At 39.8% G+C, this 17324-nt stretch overlaps 1 protein-coding gene across 2 annotated transcripts; it reads left to right on the top strand.

Moving 5' to 3' along the window:
- The first annotated feature begins 791 nt into the window (after nucleotides 1-791).
- tax1bp1b (Tax1 (human T-cell leukemia virus type I) binding protein 1b) lies at nucleotides 792-17295 on the top strand. Of its 2 annotated transcripts, XM_034102107.2 has the most exons (18): nucleotides 792-901; nucleotides 3563-3756; nucleotides 6684-6786; nucleotides 7221-7411; nucleotides 8078-8236; nucleotides 9143-9291; nucleotides 10565-10655; nucleotides 11212-11397; nucleotides 12200-12451; nucleotides 13081-13251; nucleotides 13669-13741; nucleotides 13844-13962; nucleotides 14113-14238; nucleotides 14788-14874; nucleotides 15390-15585; nucleotides 15698-15858; nucleotides 15945-16030; nucleotides 16294-17295. In XM_034102107.2, exons 2-18 carry the CDS (start codon nucleotides 3580-3582, stop codon nucleotides 16490-16492), a joined length of 2526 nt encoding a protein of 841 aa, XP_033957998.1. In that variant the 5' UTR covers nucleotides 792-901; nucleotides 3563-3579; the 3' UTR covers nucleotides 16493-17295. The 2 variants fall into 2 exon arrangements, with proteins under 2 accessions (XP_033957998.1, XP_033957999.1); XM_034102108.2 differs by lacking the exon at nucleotides 14113-14238.
- The last annotated feature ends 29 nt before the right edge of the window (nucleotides 17296-17324 follow it).

Genomic DNA, 17324 nt, shown 5'->3' with positions numbered 1-17324 from the left:
TGGATTTAAAATGTAAACGATAATAGTTCATAGCAGAGCAATATAATAGAATCTATCTATATGGCGCTGGTTCATAGGACTTTCTGGTTAATATCATTCTTGTTTCAGGGACATTTAGTATTGCCAAATCCAATTTATGTCACGAGGAAGTTCAAATGCAATATGCAAATAAAGAAAAATAGAGGATAAGCCTTAGTTGATTTGCAGAGCAAACATTCAGATATTGGAGCAGCACAACAACAGAAATTAGTACAGATAGAATAGGTAAAAAAAAGGTACAAATAAATACAGGAATATAAACTATACAACTTTACCATAGCAATTATAGACAAAGTTATAATGTTAAAGTGACCAGTTAGGAAGTAAAGTTGCATAATATGATTAATATTGTGAAAAGTAATGATACTTTGCATTGTCTGTATGAATAGTATACATATAATTCAGTGTATATGTTGAAAGACAATACCTTATTAACATAGCAAATCTGATTTTACGGGTATAGTATGATGTTTTGTAGTATAAGCTGCAATGTAATGAAAATAATAATAACAATACAAATAATTTAACAGTACACTTCGCCTTATTTATTATGTAATACAAATAATAACAATACTACAACTTTATTTTAACACTCGAGCTAGTGTAAGCATTGGGTTGATACTAAGCCATTCAAAAATATTATTCGAAATTGATATTCAACAACATCGTGGTCTGTATTTTGTAACTTTGATTCTCTGTCTGCTATCTCATGTTTTCTTCTCAGACGGGTGAGATTCCCAGCCCGGAAATGACGTAATGTTGTTATTATTCCAGGAAGAGGGCAAGGGAAAGCACTGAACTGCGTCAACAATTGTTTTTAAGATACAGTCGGATTTCAGCTGTTGGTAATCATGGCATCTGGGTATGTTTAAAGTTGATTTTATATATAAAACGTATTCTACCGTTCTCCTTTATTCTCTATCTTGACGTGGGCTTTTAGAAGGTAGTTGGACAGATAGCATTGCTATCGTGTTTACGTTGCTAACTAACCTCCAGCTGTTAGCATGCTGTTCTCAAGCTAGCGGCTCTTTTCGTTGAGGGCGTTGTAACTTGTCTCACCTAACAATATGTGTTTAACAGGGATGAGAATATATATATATATATATATATATATATATATATAGCTCGTTAGTCTTAATGTCTCTTTGCCTAGAGGTTACGATGTCTTCCATTACATGATGTAAGTAATGCTAGCTCGCTAGCTGCAAAGCTTGCGTAGCCATAATGATTGCTGTTTTCACATAAAAGGCCTCGCCTCCTAACGTTAGCTTGCATTTGTCAGTTAATAAATGCCACTACCGTGAGTTTTGTTTAGGGTTTTATATTCTGTAATGCTGTAGATGACAAGAGTGTTCAGTGTTTCCGACCATCATATGAGCGTGTTATGACTGCCACAGGCCCAATTACGTCGGATTATATCAGCTGAGGCCGAAATGGTGGATCCACCCTGAAGTAGAACTCACGTCATCTCAGTGTTATGTTTAAATAAAGCTTACTTGAACCTAGCAGAGTCTTTATATCATTCATCGTGTCCAGGTCACACTATGATAGTCTTTATTATTAGTATTCCTTAAAATAAATCTAAAAGGCATAACATAGTTAAATACTACTATAAGAATTAGTCAAAGTAAAATTATCTTGTAACACATTGACTCACATAAAAATGAATGTCACATATTCTAGCATTACACATTTGAAAATGTATTAGGAGTACGTTTTGAATCTCAAATGTGATCTGGGAAATGTAATAAGTCTAAATATAGTCAAATACATTGTATTTATATCCCCATATCACAACATTTGCCTCAGGGGATTATACCATTTGTTCAGCATACATCATCCTTTGTTCTTTTCAACCCGTTATTGGATACGAAAAAACTCCACAAATAACAACGTCATTACGAGAAAAGAGTCAAATAAAAGTTAGAAAGATATACAATACAGTTAAAAGGAGTCGATTACAGTTACAAAGTATTTCTACTTAATTGGTGTAATTAGATGTTTTTTACACCACTGAGAATGGGTTTATTTTTTCTAATTTTAGACTGTTTCCCTTTTGACATCGTGGAAATAACCTATTACCTCAATCTTGGGGACACTGTATCATATACTCATTTCATGTCATTGGTGTTATCAGTTAGCAATCATTGACAAACACATGATGTGTAAGGTGTAAAGACAGGCACCATTACCACTCAGGGTGGTACAGATAAATTGTATGGGTGTAGCTACAGCTACAGCCAGCCTTTTGCATTGATCATCCATCATGTGTTGGAAGTGAAAGGTCATCTCTTGTCCTGTACATTTCTGTGTAATGAACATTCCCTATGTTTCCCACTGAAAGAGTACCATTTTGCTGGTCATATGACAACATCTTTCTGGTGGCAAACTTGGAGTTTTTGATGACTTCATGTCTTGACAAGGCATAGTTCAATTAGTCAATGCTAATGTGAACCCACACCTAAGAAGAACATCAGACATTCCTTTGATTGGGACATGTTATCTGTATTTGCCCATTTTATCAAGGGATATTTCATCACAAAAGCAAACCAAATAAATGAGTGATTTTTAACTGAAGTTATACTCATTTTTTGGTAACAAATCTAAGGCCAGTCAAAGGGAATTCTGGTATAATGGTATTAGTCATTATCTTGTGTCACCAGCATTGAACACTAGTACTTTTAATATCTTAAACACAAATGATATGACTCAAAATGTAAGATAGTAGTTTCCTTGCGCTGGTTGACATTCATGAAAGCTGTTATGATTGTCAGAGAGTTACTGTGTTTGAGTCGAATAAGAACAAATGCACTACAGCACATTTGGAAGGCAAATAGTGGAACAACCATTTTAATATGGGTATGGATTGTAACGCAATGCTATAGCCTTGAATAAAGGTTATATATCTGACAACTTCCCATGTTCTCAATATGAACAATTATTAGCTTAAATACAATGAGGACATGTTTAAATCAAAAATATATGTGAATAGTAGGGCTGCTCGATTATGGCAAAAATTATAATCTCGATTATTTGGGTCAATAATTGATATCACGATTATTAAAAACGATTATCCATTTACTTTGAAAACATCAATTTATTGGAGAATTTTTTTTAAACAGTATGTTTTTAACAGTTGACTACCCTGAACTTTAAGTATAACTCAACTGAAAACCCAATAAATAAATTAAAAAAATCGTTATATTTCGATTACGTTGTTTTCGTAATCGTTGCAAGCCATAATCGTAAATTGCGATTAAAATACGATTTAATTGAGCAGCCCTAGTGAATAGCAATGTTATAGTGCTTTGTTTGAAATTACCTTAACTGCCAACTACACAATTGATAATATTACATTTGATTTAATAACCATATAAAGTCATTGTTGGATCCTCAGTATTACATTTTCTCTCGTCATATAGAACTGGCGTTGTCATTCGTTATGAAGAGAGGTATTTTGGTTGTTTACTTGATTATTGTTCTTTTTAATCACATATTTTGTTTCTTGTCTCTTCCTGTGTAGCCACTGCTGAGTGATTTATGGAACTGTTCCTGGACGGGACTTCATTACACGACAACATGGACACATCAAACTTTGCCCATGTCATCTTCCAGAATGTGGGGAAGAGCTACATGCCCCATGCTGCACTGGAGTGTCACCTCACCCTGACGCAGTTCATCAAACCAAATCCAAAGGACTGGGTTGGCATATTCAAGGTGAATAACGCTCTTCAATGCATTATGAAAGCCTTTAACAAAACTGCAGTATATGCATATTTATTATGGTTATGAGTAAATGGAGTAGCAGAAATATAACGGTACGGTTTCAAATGACTGCAGAATTTGATTTATTGGAATCTCCAACATACTGTATGATAGCTCCATTTGTACAAGGGAGCAATGACATTGCGGTTATTTTATCCAGGTCTTAAAAACGAACAAATTAGTGCCAGTGAACACCTCGCAGCTATGTGTCAAGACTTTAATTTAAGGTATTACTGAAAATGTGGAAACCAACTATTAATTCAGTAGTGAGAACAACTTGAATTATGCAGCTATTATAGTGCTTATTTGGAAGAGGGATTGGAGCGGTTTCACCCCCTTTAGTTCCCCACATGGATCTTGTTATAGGAGGACATTAAATCCAAAACCGTGGCAGTCATTTGTTTTTAGCCTCATCTCTAGTGAATCGTGGTTGGACACGGAAGCATATGCCGGCTTTTCCAGTCCAGTATGCTTTTTATTCCCCGGATATAACAAGGAAGCTGAAAGTAAATCAAATCATAAACAAAATCTAACTAATGGCTCTTTGTGTTTATGTTGCATTCTGCCTTATACCCGTATAGTGCACTTATTGTTATGAGACAAGTTGTTTCAGTTTTGCTGAACATGAGACATAAAAATGTACATTCGTATTTTTAACAATGATGAAAGCCCTATATTTATACTGTGTCTGAAAAAATAGGTCAATGATTAATATACTTAGTGTGTGCTATTCATTATACATCTGTAGATTTATGAAATGTATGTTAACAGAGGGTTTTTCCAAGCTTCACTGAGAAATGAGGTCATGCTAGGCTACTGGAGGACGATCACATAATGTCTGGAGGCTGTCTAAGTACCGTGTTCAGCAGTCTTTTGGAGCTGGATGCCACATCACATTGTGTTTTAGCCTTAAGCTATTACCAATTGGCAGTATACATCTTAAAATTAGCAATTTCTTGAGCCTCTAAAACACAGAGCTGAGCAGGATCGTAAATTGTGTAAATGTTCCTGGCAGTGCTGACAGATGAGATGTTCTGTGCCAAGTTTTTAGGTTTGTTTGGGTAGAGATAACCTGGATACACTGTGCATCATTGTCGGCTCCTTACCCCATATTTAGTTGCTACTGGCTCCCGGTCAAACGGAGCAAAGTCTTTTTTAGTTTGTTTGCAGTGCTACCACAGTTTTTTAGAAATCTATTTGATATGCTTTTGATCTGAATCTAAGTCACGGTCCAGCTATATCTAGTTAAAGTTTATTTTTTAAGTGGGGCTGTCTGTATGAGGTACTTATCCATAGTCAGTATATGACTTACAGAAGATCACGGTGGACACGGCCCCAGTTTAGAGAAAGCAGAAGCTAAAGATCGTACTGCCATGGACAAAGGCAGCCCAAAAACACATGTTAGCCACCTAATAGTAAGAAACGGCTGGATATAAGTTCATTGCACGCTATATTTAGAATATACAAAAACAAATATGGCCTTTCAATGTTGCAACATCTACCATACTGTGTTTTGCAGTGCGTGCTGAGCTTCATGGAGGAATGTTGTTGGGACAGGTTGTCACAGTGGCCGAGGAGAAAGCAAGCACAGCTTTATAATTAAGCTGTCTTCGAGAACAACCTCTCTTTGTGATTAATGAACAACTCTCTCTTGAATTTATACACATAGACAATACATAACCTCCCTCAGCAGCATTGCCACAGGCTTCAGTCAGCTTTCTTGCAGAGGTATGACTTTGCTGGAATGCTTTTGAATAGTCATGTTTAAACTTAAATAAACTCTATGGTCTCACTTTGTTACAGCTTGTATTTTGAGATTTGTCTTCTGCAATGTTGCCTGTGTTATCGCTTCAGTCACCAGTCCACTTTTTATTGAGGCTCTTCACCGTTTCTCTACCTCCTCTCCCCCTGTTTATACACAGCAGACCACTCTGTTGTAAGTGAAATAGTTCCTCTCAGAGTTTTCACCCAGCACCACCTCTCCTGCTCTAATGAGTGGACTGGTTAGGGCTAGCCTTCAGTAATGACACTCTCTAACTAGGTGCATGTTTTAATTGCTTCCTGTTCTTTACTGCTGGAGGCTGGAACTGCAGTGGTAACAATTGGGGGTTTTGGAGCACCGTGGCCTTCTATCTCTGGCTCTGATGAACACTTGCAGTATTGTAGCTGTAGGCTGTTTGTACACAGGTGAAAAAATAAACTAGCCTGATGGAGAGAAAAGCCTATACATCGGAGCAAATTCTGTAAGGATAAGTTTGATCTGTGTCAATGAATATTGATATATAATGTCACACACGTTAATCTATGTTCTCTTGCAGAAGCTGGTGTGAAAGGCTGGTTTGACTGGGCTTGTTGTGGATGTGTGTGTGTCTGAGTGTGCAAACACCGAAAGCCAGCCAGCTCGATGTGACTCTGATTTTGTTTGACAGTTTTATGGCACCGGGCTGAAGTTATGGATGTATTTTCTGTACTCTCCCCCCCCCCCCCATCAGCCATCAGTTAACAACACATCAAATACGTGTAATTACATTTAGGTTTTCATTTACAAGTCACCTATGTATAACATTTTCACCTATTTCCCTCTTCCTGTTAGGAGTGAGTTGGAGATACATTTTTCACATAGTGACTGGCTCATGACAAGGGCTGGACTACATGTACGTGGTGGCAGGAGTTTCAGTGGTTTATAGAAATTATCAGTAGGCATGGTGGGACACCTATCTTCCAAACATAGATTAAAAACCCCGTAATTATTATAATAAACCACTTTGAGATTTTTTGGAGGTGGCACTGAGTGGATTCTAGGAAGTCTCCATTGCTATTATCTTACACTGATGTGGTGAGAGCGTCTGGTTGAAAGTATTCCCCACAATGTCTCACAGGTTGGTTGGAGCACAGCGAGGGACTATTACACATTCTTGTGGTCGCCTCTCCCTGAGAACTATGAGGAAGGCACCGCAGTCAACCGAATAGTGGTCTTTCAGGGTAAGATCATACCATGGCTTTATATGACTTTGACACATTTTTATAACCGCATATCAGAGGATTGTTAAAACACACTGAATCACTAGGTAGAGTTAAATAAGAACCTTACCCTTCCTGACCTGTGTTCTGGGGTTAACAACATTTCAGTTTGTGTTTTTTTAATCTGTTATACTACTTTTTATAAAGTAATAGATGGTAACATGACCTGAGAAAGATTTATTTTCATTCAAACCCACAACATCCTAAAGACTTAAGTCTATGATCCACATAATTGAAGTTAAACACACATTTATCTCAAAGTTATAACTGCATTTTGGAATAAGTGTGCAATTTAGGCAAAGCTAAGGGCTGGGGTTAGTTGTAGGGTTGTGGAGGAATATCTTTCTGGCTTTTCTGTGCATTGTGTTCACTGACTGGATTGAATCCCTCCCCAGGATATTACGTGCCCAACGATGATTCCGAGTTCTACCAGTTCTGTTACGTGACCCACAAAGGCGAGATCCGGGGGGCCAGCACGCCCTTCCAGTTTCGTGCTAACAGCCCTTCAGAGGACGAGCTGCTGACCGTGGAAGATGAATGCAACTCTGACATCCTGGTGGTCACCACCAAGGCTGGCTACCTTGAGGTAAAGTATGCCACTCACTGACCTTAAAGGTGGGGTTGGTAATTTTGGAGAAACCAGCTCGAGTGCGCTAGAATTTGAAAATAAACAGCCGAACTTCCTTACAGAGCCCCTCCTCCAACACACACGAATGCACACATGACCAATGAGAGCACGAGATAAGTTTGTGCACAGATGGAAGGCTGACAGGCAGGTAGGCCATCCAGTTATTTTAGCCGGGCCGGCTAAAATGATTGGTCGTGCTTTTTACAGTACTACGGCTTCCACAGATGACATTTTTTGATGTATTTTTTGTCAAAGCACTTAAGATATTCATTGCTATCGGGATGTTAAGAGCATTCCATGGAATTTAACAAAAAGTGTACCTCGAGCCGGTTTCTCAAACTTACCTACCCCACCTTTAAGTGATACAGAAAATATAAGTGCTTGTTACATAAATAAAATGTTAAATGCTTCGCCCCACTGTCCGTTTGTTTGTCAGAAGATTTAGCAGTGCTACTCAATACAACAATGCTCTTATGCTGCTGTCACATCCAGAACTTCCACTAACATTTCTAAGTTCATATTAGTTTGGTAACGAAATGACCTACAATGGTCAACAAAATGATATACTACTTGAAACTGAGGACTATGGGAACATAAACCTCTGCAATGTTTCCTCCTGTGCAGCAAAAGGTGGAGGAAGCCCAGAGAGAGAAGGAGGAGCTGGTGAAAAACATGGCCCTCCTGCAGCAGGAGAAGGAGCAGCTGGAGGTCGAGAAGGAGGCTCTGCAGAAGGAGTGTGAGCAGGAGAAGGAAAACTGTGCCCAGCTGAGAAGAGAGAGCCAAGTAAGCTGAGAACAGACTGAGTCATTTTCAGAGTGGATAGTAGTGCCTGCAGTGAGGAGGAGGGGGAAATGTTTGTTTCTGTTGTGAAGGTTCAGTCAGTTCATCAAAAGGCCTTGTTCCTTCATCTCTGGTTACAATAGCTGTTCTTGGTTTTTGAGTAAGCACATGTTGCTGAAGGTGCCAAATGATATGATTGATGCCCTTTTCTATTTCTTGTAGTTACGTTAAAGACAGTTTTATATCTGTCTCTTAGCACCCCCTAGCGAAAGACACATATGCTGAACTGGCCAAACTTATGATCTACTAAAAGAGTATAAATCACACTCTGACAGATATGAATGTTTTTATTATCAAAGTTGTAATTCTTTTTTTATAGCATACTATTAAGTTTTCAGTCTCAGTAATAATTCATAATACTGTCCTGAACCATAAATCTGCTGGTTTTAATACAGCTTTCAGATGAAAACACGATTACCGATTTTGTGGCTGTTAATTTTACGACTATACTTTAATATGTTTTTTTTTATATGGTGTGAATATAAAGATTTCCAAAATTCTTCCTATTAAGAAACTGTTACAAAAAATCATTTCCTTTTGCTTTTTTGATGTCATCTTAGTAGCATAATTGATTTATTCATTTCAAAGAGAATACACTTTTTATGCTTTGTAGCCTTTCACACGCCATGGCTCAGCATAGCATCAAATAAGTCATGTACCAGGAAGCTATAATTATTTTTGTCATATTAGATTTTAACCCTTCCAGATGTATCTGTCTTGGCACACATTGGAGCAAATCATTTATTTTATGATTAAGAATGATTTATGCCAATTTTAGATCATGTGCATTCTTCTCCCATACCCTACTTGGGCTTTGGTCTTTAAACATTATATTTAATTGTCTCCCAGGAGGTGCAGAATTCTTCCCAGGCCCTGCAAGAGGAGAAAGAGGAGGTGAAGAAGAGGCTGAAGGAGGCCACAGCCAGAGTCATACAGCTGGAGGAGGATCTGATTGGAGTCACCCAGAAGGGCCTGCAAAAGGAAACCGAGCTGGACAGGTGAGCTCAGGATGGAGGGGTTGGTGCAGATTCACTAGTTTGGGTTGTTTGATCATCACATATCTCCTTTTTTTTTTCTAAACATTTCACCTATTGCTTAAGTCAGGGAGAGAGCTTGTGACTCCAGCAGTAGGGGCCGATATTCCATATTTGACCAATAATCGGTATCGGCCTTTTTTGTATCAAATTGCCGATAAAACTTTGGCTCTGATGTGGCCGTTTCTCTGGCTGCAGTCACCACTCTGTGTACACGAGCAATGTCCCGCCCACAGCGCTATCTGATAGGCTATTATTGAAGATTTTCCGGGCGGGAGCCAGCCAGAGAGGCGTGACCTTCTCAGATTACAGGCAGGTGCGAAAGAACGCAGACACAGACTGAAGCAAGCAGCAGCGCTGAGCGGCAGAGCCATACATGTGTTAAACCGAAGTTCAATAAACATCCCTATCCCCTATGCTGAAGTTGCAAAAACACCACGATCTTATGATCCAATTATATCAGTTTCCCAGTTACACAGGGATGCGGGAAGTCAGTCAGAGTTGGGGGTGCATGCAGCGTCTCGCAGCGGAGTAACTGTGGTGGGGGGGGTGGAGGGGCTGCGAGTGGAGCCTCGCCTCGCCGTTTTTCAGGTTGATATGTGAAGCTCATTAGCTAGCCAACATGTATCTAGCAAATGTTTAGCAACATATTAGAAGTGAGGCTACTAGACTAACGTTATAGGTCTACTGTAATAGCCTCACTTTTAATAGTTTGCAAAACATTATCTAGCACTAGTGTTTTGCAGTTGCTAGCAGCTTATTGGGATTTTATGCTAGATAGACAGATATAATAAATTAAGCATTATTGTTAGGTAAGCATGTCAGCCTGCAGCCCCACTTCTTGTCTCTCTCTAACTCATTGCAGATGACTGCACTAAAGAAAAGGGCACAGAGAGGAAACCAGTTGTAAGATGTTTAAAAGTTAATTAAACATAATATATGCTTAAATGCATTTCAAAGAAGTTGTGTTGAGTTGTGTTGGAGTTTGTGTTATGCTACATTTTGACACCAAGATTTTCTGATTTTACTGCAAATGTATATCGGTTCCAAATATCGGTTATCGCTCTCCTTGATTACTAATATTCGGTATCGGTATCGGCCTTGAAAAAGCCATATCGGTCGATCCCTAAACCATATACCATACACTTAGTTCACTAATTTATTATTTTCCGAACTCTGAATATGAATATTGACCGATGTACTATTTGGCTAACATTTTGTCTGACCTTTTCTTTAGTCTCAAGGATAGAGTGAAGAAACTCACAGCAGAGAAGGAAACACTCGAGTCTCATCTCAAGAACGAAAAAGATGAGAAGGAACTCTACAAGGTAATACGCTGGTAGTAGTTATGCCTTTTTTACATCAGGATACATGCCAAAATAGAGATTGGCTGAGCGGTGGTTTGGTTTTGACTACTTTGTCAGTGTCAGTTTTACCATCTGTACGGTTAACAATATATTTTGTTATATTAGATTCCCCAATTTGGAGGTTCAGTTAATTGACTTCCCCTGTTTCTTTTTTTACTTACTAGTAAGTACAAATTCTGTATCATCTTGCCCACACTTTTAGTCTAAAGAGGGAATGCCTTATTCTGTCTTCTTCTGCGCCGTCTGGTGTTTCTGTGCCTCTGTTGTGGTCGGCACGGCACAGGAACTGGGAGTGCCGCAGTGTCGCCACGGAAATGAAGCAAAAAAAACCTACCTAATATAACTCGCAGCATCACACTGGGGCTGTTGCACTATGAAAACTTTACGGGCCTTCCTCAATCTCTGTTTTGTAATTGAGGTCATGCAGCATTGACTTTACTAGTCATATGTTCTTTGGTACATGATTGTGATGGGTGTTGTATAAATGTTTTATAACTTCTGTGTGTGTGCGCACCAGATTCACCTGAAAAACCGGGAGCTGGAGAACACCAAGCTGAGTGCAGAGCTGCAGATGCTGAAGTCTGTGGATGTGAACAAGGAAAACACCATTGCCCTGTTTAAAGAGGAGGTGGGACGCCTGCAGGCCTGCCTCAGCGAGAAGGAGAAACAGTACAAAGAGATCCTGGCCAAAGTCTCCCCATTGGTACAAATCACATTGTTTTAATGCTTTAAAAAAAACTCACTAGATTTGTCATATAAAGTATTTGCCTTGATCAAAGCTTATGCAAAAAAGGTCCCCTATTATGCAAAATGCACTTTTTAATGTCTTTTATACATAAATAGGTGTCTCCAATGTGACTCACAAAGTGTCCGAAAAATACAACCCTCTCTCTTTTCCTCTGTACCCACATCTCTTAAAACGGTGGTACAACGGACCTGATCCAGATTTGCTGCGGTCATGACGGCATTACAGAAATGTGGGCTGGCTTTAGGCCCACGGCCCTATCAGAAATAATGCGCAACGTGTTTTGGACTTAATATGGTCTGTGTTTACATTAGCAAGCATCGCTAACACTCAGAGCTAACGCTGTACTGGAGAGAGCAGGATATAAAAAGGAACTCGCCTTGTGGTAAGAGAGAAAAATCATTTAAGCTCCATACTGTTTCAGGAATAAGAAGTATCTGCCGGTAGAATTCTCCTGCATGAGCTCTCCTCTTTTTTTTAATTTTTTATAAAGCTATGGACCCAGAATCAGCACTTTAGTAACAGGGCTGAAATAGAGGGGTATGAGGCATGGCTAGAATGGGTGATCTGTTTGGTATTTTGAGCAAAACACTTCATAGACATGTTTTTTTATATATCTGAGACCTATAATATATGCCTAAAAATTGTATAATAGGGGACCTTTAAGATAATTTGAAGAATAGAACAATTATTACACATTTATAATGAGCTTACAGAAATGAAAAAACCTTTTAACTGGAAACATTTACATTTTTTATAGGGAGATATGAAGGCCATGAAGGAGCAGCTGCGGCAGAAGGAGGAGCAGCTCCACGCCAACAAGCAGCAGTCCTCCCTGTTAGCCGCGGAGCTGAGAGACGCCTCCAGCACCCGCGACCGCACCATGTCTGAGCTGTACCACATGAAGCTGGAGGCCGATGCCCTCCGCCAGGCCAAGGCTGAGGCTCAGAGTCAGTGCGCCCGCCTGGAGCGCCTGGTGGAGCAGATGAAGGCAGACGCCAAGAAGGAAGCTGTAAGGACTATTAGCAATCTGATCACTGCTTATTAATTCCATTGGCTCGGTCTAATACATTACATTTTTTATTAGCATTTGATATAATGGAAGGTTGGGTGGTAGGTAATGTGCCAGCATAGAAAACCTCTAATACTCTGTAAATCAGAATAATAATGATTATAAAGATAAATAAATCTGATTTTGATTTAAATATGTAATAATGTTGGTAGGTATTTCACCACAGAAATATTGGAATGTTATAAATCATAATTGTACTATATATTACCGACAAACCTTTTGTAACTACGCCAACGCTGACCAAAGCAAATGTATGCATTTATTAGTAGTAAAAGAAAAATAATGGAATCAGAAAATGCCTCACAGGGTGTTTTATCAGTTCTGCCTTTGAAGGGGTCGATAGCTCTTTCTATAATTCAGACTTAGCTAGGTTAAAACTGAAAAAAAAAAATATTATAATAAGAAACCATCCTCCTCCTGATCAGATTCTGTCTCAGCCTCATTGCATCGCTTTACTAAATGCTAGTTCTTGCAAATTTATTTTATACCGCTACAACTTCCCAAGGGTCTTTGCATGCTTGAACACGAGTGTTTGTAGTCTCTGATCAGTTGTGTGTTGTTGTTGCCAGGCCAAAGCAGAAGAAGAGGCCGCCGCAGACCCAGCTGTTTTAGCGGAGCTGCAGAGAGAGGTGGAGGACCTGAAGCTGCGGCTGCACATGGCTGCAGAACACTACAAGGAGAAATACAAGGAGTGTCAGCGACTGCAAAAACAAGTGCTCAGACTCTCTGATCAGCAAGGGGTAGGTCCCAGTCGACATACTGTTAACCTGTGAGAGAACAGAACTTACATAAGAGTTCTGTAATACTATTCCATCTCATTGAATATAGGTTAAAGGTCTTTAGCAATTATTTGGTCTGTTTTCCAAATGAATATAAAGCAAAACCTCCTGAGATGAATCTTTATCATCATTAAGCGGGCTTTCTCAAGACATTTACACATGATGATTACATGTCTTTTCATTCAACTGGATTGCAGTCTTTTTGAAATAAACAAACATTTTGTGACATGTTGTCAATTGTTTTCAGTACCATTTATGTTTTTTTTACGCTTCCTGTATGTATCTACATTAGGCCTGCACCAATGTTTTATTAATTCTTTTCTGTATTCTTGTTTAATTTAAAGTTAATTTGTAACACTGTTTGTCTCCTGCCTGTAGGACCCGAAGAGATGCTCAGCACAAGAGATGTCCACAATCCCTGCATCAGTGAGTCCAGACACATCAGTTCCAGGTACGTGATATGTAACTGTGTAAGTCATGCAAGGAGTAATGGCATTTAAAATATTTATTATGCTTTGCCAAACTGTCTGACATGCCTTCATTATCTTTGCAGGAAGTCCAGGTTCTGCTGATCCCATGCTGGAAGCCATCATCCAGGAGAAGCTCAAAGGCATCAGCAGAGAAGCAACAGACAGGAGTGACAAGTACAGGAAGTGCAAGCAGATGCTGCTGGTAAAAAAAGAATTATTTATGTCCTTTTATTGTTCATATATCCACAAATGAGATATTTAAACCCCTAGGTTCTGTTTTATAAACAGTATGTATTGTAAGATAGAGGAATATGATGAAAGAGCATTGGTTGAAAATCTGACTGCTCTTCAGGAGGAGAAGGAGCGTAGCTGCATGTTTGCCGATGAGCTGGCCAAGATGGAGGTGAAATTTAAGGCACAACTGAAGACCAATGAGAACATGAAACTGCAGTTGGCAGCAGAGGAAGATCGCTACAAGGTCAGTTCAGACACTGAGCACTGCGGTCAGGCCGTTTGCTGTAAGTGATGCTCTGCTGATTTGAAATCAGGTCTGTCTTTGGACACTGACTGCGATTTTAGCGCTGGGTATGGCTGGTCTTGCTCAGGGATGGAGTCTTTGATGCTAGCTCTCCCCTTGAACAGGGCCGCTCAGACAGTGTTGTTTATGAGCAGGCCTATCTGTGAGACCACTTTTTACTGCTGTTTATGTCAGACTCTGGAGACGAGCGCTGCTGGCTCTGAGGAGTCATCTCCAGTTGCCTGGCTAATGCTGTGCTTGGCTCGGGTCAGGCGGATATTTGCTTAGTGTCTCAGAGGAATTCAAACAGGTTGTATTGCTTTGAGCAGAATTGAACATAAATCAGTCCCTAGCAAAAGGAAGCCTTTTATGGCTGTGATCAATTAATGTCAAACCCTGAGGTCTGAGAGTATTTCAATGATACCGTTTTCAATCAGCAACACGTCAGATGTTTGAATATTTAAAAATGTCTCTTAATTCTTTTGTTTGTGTGTCTTGTGTTTACCTTAGAGCCAAGTGGCTGAGAAGGGACGGGAGCTGAAGGAACTTAAGGACACTCTTGCTCTTGTTTTGAAGGACAAGGAAAAAGTAGACGGGGTAAGTGACAGCTTTCATTTTTCTCTTTTATAGACTTCTTCCACTCTTAAGAATTCCTTGAGAAGTGACATTCCCCTGAAAGTTTGCCTCACCCAATCTGGTCTGTGTTTAATACGCCTCTAATTGTAAAAGTAAATGAGTTCTTATTTTCCATTCCATTACTTTGGACCACCGCAAGGTCCTCGCTGACCTAAATGATTGCCTCGAGGTAATTCTCTTACAGCTAAGAGGAGCAGATTGACCCAATTTGAGGTTTAGACTGTAAATTAAAGTGGCGTCTGCAACTAACGTCAATAAAACACAGCGTCGCAATCCCTTTGAAAAGGAGAAGAGTTTCTTTTTTAATGAAGGGCACTAATTAAACTGTTTGTGTGAGCGAGAAAAAGTCATAGCTCAGGAGGTGCTGTGTGATTGTAAGCAGCACTGTAATCAGGCATTTAGCTCCTCGAAAACATTTAATTTTGACTTTGTTCTTTGTTTGTTGTAAAATATATATTCTGCTGTTTCCTGCACAGGAGCTCCAGAAGGGCAGCGGCAAAAAGGGAGATCAGGGGGCCAGTGAGAAAACCAGTTTGGAGAGTATCCAGTCCATTGTGCCTTTATTCCTTCAGTACCCTGTCCCTTACGCCCAGGATGCCCCCACGCCCCTGCTGGTCTCTCAGAGCCCCAGTAAGCTGCATTTTGGGAACCCTTACATGTCGGACTCAAAAGGTTGGTATCCTTTTTGTTAGATGGAGTAGCTTTGTTGATTTCTCCAGTAACAGATATGGAAATAATGGACTTGCATTTACATTAGACGTGTCTCTGAATTCTCTCCCTGCAGATGAGGGAGATGAGGAGTTCTCAGATGACCAGTTGCTGAGGCTGCCTCCTGTGGGCCCACCCTCCTGGGACAGCAACGTGGTGTGTATCCAACCCACCCGCAACCACAGCCGGCCCGAAGGCCACGAGGAGTCCGAGGAAAAGCAACACAACGGCAACAATGTAAGCTCAGACTCTATTCTCTCCAATACAGTTCAATACTACTTTCCTCCTTTATGCTACATATTCATAAACACGTTCTTCCTCAGGGTAATACCAACGCGCAGCCCGCAGCAGCTGAAACTCAAAGCCCATTTGTGACCGACGGACAAACTGCATTCTGCTTTGATCCCAGGTAACACACCCTCACTTTCAACAAACTCTCATAAATGCCATCCAAGTTTGCCGCACCCTACGTTTTCTAAACCTGTGCATTGTAACATGTGTAAAGTGTTTGTTCTGCTGCACAACCCCCTTTTGTTGGTATTAGTCAAGCAGCAGGCCACCCACGTTGCATCAGACAGATGCTCTTTATGGGCCTACGCTCCTGGTTTGCCCACATCATCACTTGACTGCTTACTGGAGCTTTTCTCCCGCTGCCTTTGTTTTCTTCTTCAGCATGAACATGAAGAGATGTCCGCTGTGTGAGGTCATCTTCCCCCCCAACTATGACCAGAGCAAGTTTGAGGAGCATGTGGAGAGCCACTGGAAAATCTGCCCCATGTGCAGCGAGCAGTTCCCCCTGGACTGCGACCAGAAGGTGTTTGAGAATCATGTGCTCACACACTTCGACAGCCACACGCTCAACTTCGACTAGAGAATCAGAGAATCAGCACATCCGCTCTGCCTACTTCCTGTCGCCACTGAAAATAATCTGCACTCTTTTCTGCATGTAATGGTGTGTCGATCCAATCTTTAGGACTATACTCGCCTTCGCTATGTTATTTCAACTTAGAGGAATACTTTGAAGTGATGTGACATAAAAAAATCATTCTGATTCAGTGTATATGACAGGGCCACTGAGGCAAACACTTTTTATAGGTAAAAGATTTCCCTTCATTTTGATTAAAAGATAATTTCAGGGGAAACGACTGTTGTACCGACTTTAAGTTAACTCAGATCAATCAGACTACAGGATGTAATGAATCAGGGAAAGAGATAAGTGTTTACCAAACTTACATTTAAAACATCCAACTAAATGGTTCCCCCCTCAAACATCAAGTCATTCGCTCACTCTTTGTAGAAAAGCAGCCTTGGTGCACTATATGCAGCAGTCAGGTAACAGTCTTCAGTGATTACATTCAGAAACGATAATACAGTATATCATCAGATCATCTATTTTAGATTTATTGAAGCCAATGATATTGTGAAAGCCTTTGTGTATGATATAGATTTGTTTTATGTTAGGTTTCCTTTGTTCTGATTTTGAGTATTTAAGTGTTTCTTTGTGTCAGAATCATTAAGAACCTTCATATCATCAGCTAATCAGTGCATGCTGAGCTTATGTTAATGTCTTTCTTTTGTTCTTCTCTTTTACAGTTATAACTTATTTCAATGTCTCATTTGTTCAGTGAGTTCCATGTATCTTATAAGATCTAATAAAGTCTGTTTGAATCTGAATCGTATCCGGACGCAGTTAATCACACAGG

This window comes from Pseudochaenichthys georgianus, chromosome 16 (assembly GCF_902827115.2).
Source record: "Pseudochaenichthys georgianus chromosome 16, fPseGeo1.2, whole genome shotgun sequence".
NCBI classification, from domain to species: Eukaryota; Metazoa; Chordata; class Actinopteri; order Perciformes; family Channichthyidae; genus Pseudochaenichthys; species Pseudochaenichthys georgianus.
The sequence above is the reverse complement of the archived record's forward strand: the minus strand, read 5'-3'. Positions and strand labels throughout refer to the sequence as shown.